The sequence below is a fragment of the Tupaia chinensis genome, unplaced genomic scaffold (assembly GCF_000334495.1).
Source record: "Tupaia chinensis unplaced genomic scaffold, TupChi_1.0 Scaffold149184_1, whole genome shotgun sequence".
In the NCBI taxonomy this organism is placed as follows: Eukaryota; Metazoa; Chordata; class Mammalia; order Scandentia; family Tupaiidae; genus Tupaia; species Tupaia belangeri.
Genome location: NW_006209032.1, coordinates 57,422 through 57,909, shown reverse-complemented (window position 1 = coordinate 57,909; position 488 = coordinate 57,422). Strand labels below are relative to the sequence as shown.

Genomic DNA, 488 nt, shown 5'->3' with positions numbered 1-488 from the left:
TTCGGGACCCCGGGGAAGCTGGCGGCCGCCCTGGCCATCATGCTTCAGAATATCGGAGGTGAGACCGTGGGCAGGCGGCAGGCCGCCCGGGGGCAGGGGGCAGGTCTCACATCAGAGAGGTCCAAACGCCTGCCCCCGTCTCCCTGCAGCCATGTCTAGCTACCTGTACATCATCAAGTCTGAGCTGCCCCTTGTCATACAGACCTTCCTGAACTTGGAGGAGCAGACCTCGTGAGCCTGGGGCGGCGGGGGGTGGGTGGGCTAGTCACTCCCCGTGCCCACCATGATGAGCAGAAAGCAGTGTTGGAGGGCTGAGAGTGGCCAGGGGAGGTAGCATTCTGTCTGTACCTGTGCATGCCTACCTAGGGAGGCCCTGGGGGGCGTCCGGGGCTGGGGCAGGGCAGGCTGTAGGTGTAGCCGCGGAAGCCAGGCCTCTCCCACCCCGGCTCGCCTGGGAGCATGAGAGCCTCAGCTTAGCTGTAAGCAAC

General features: G+C 65.0%; 1 protein-coding gene across 1 annotated transcript in view; it reads left to right on the top strand.

Moving 5' to 3' along the window:
• SLC38A3 (solute carrier family 38 member 3) overlaps positions 1-488 on the top strand; it is a gene marked incomplete in the record, with an annotated part of 21,402 nt that overhangs the window by 12,712 nt on the left and 8,202 nt on the right. Inside the window, 2 exon segments of the mRNA XM_014585207.2 lie at positions 1-58; positions 150-231. Of these exon segments, the coding sequence (XP_014440693.1) occupies positions 1-58; positions 150-231 (140 nt within the window).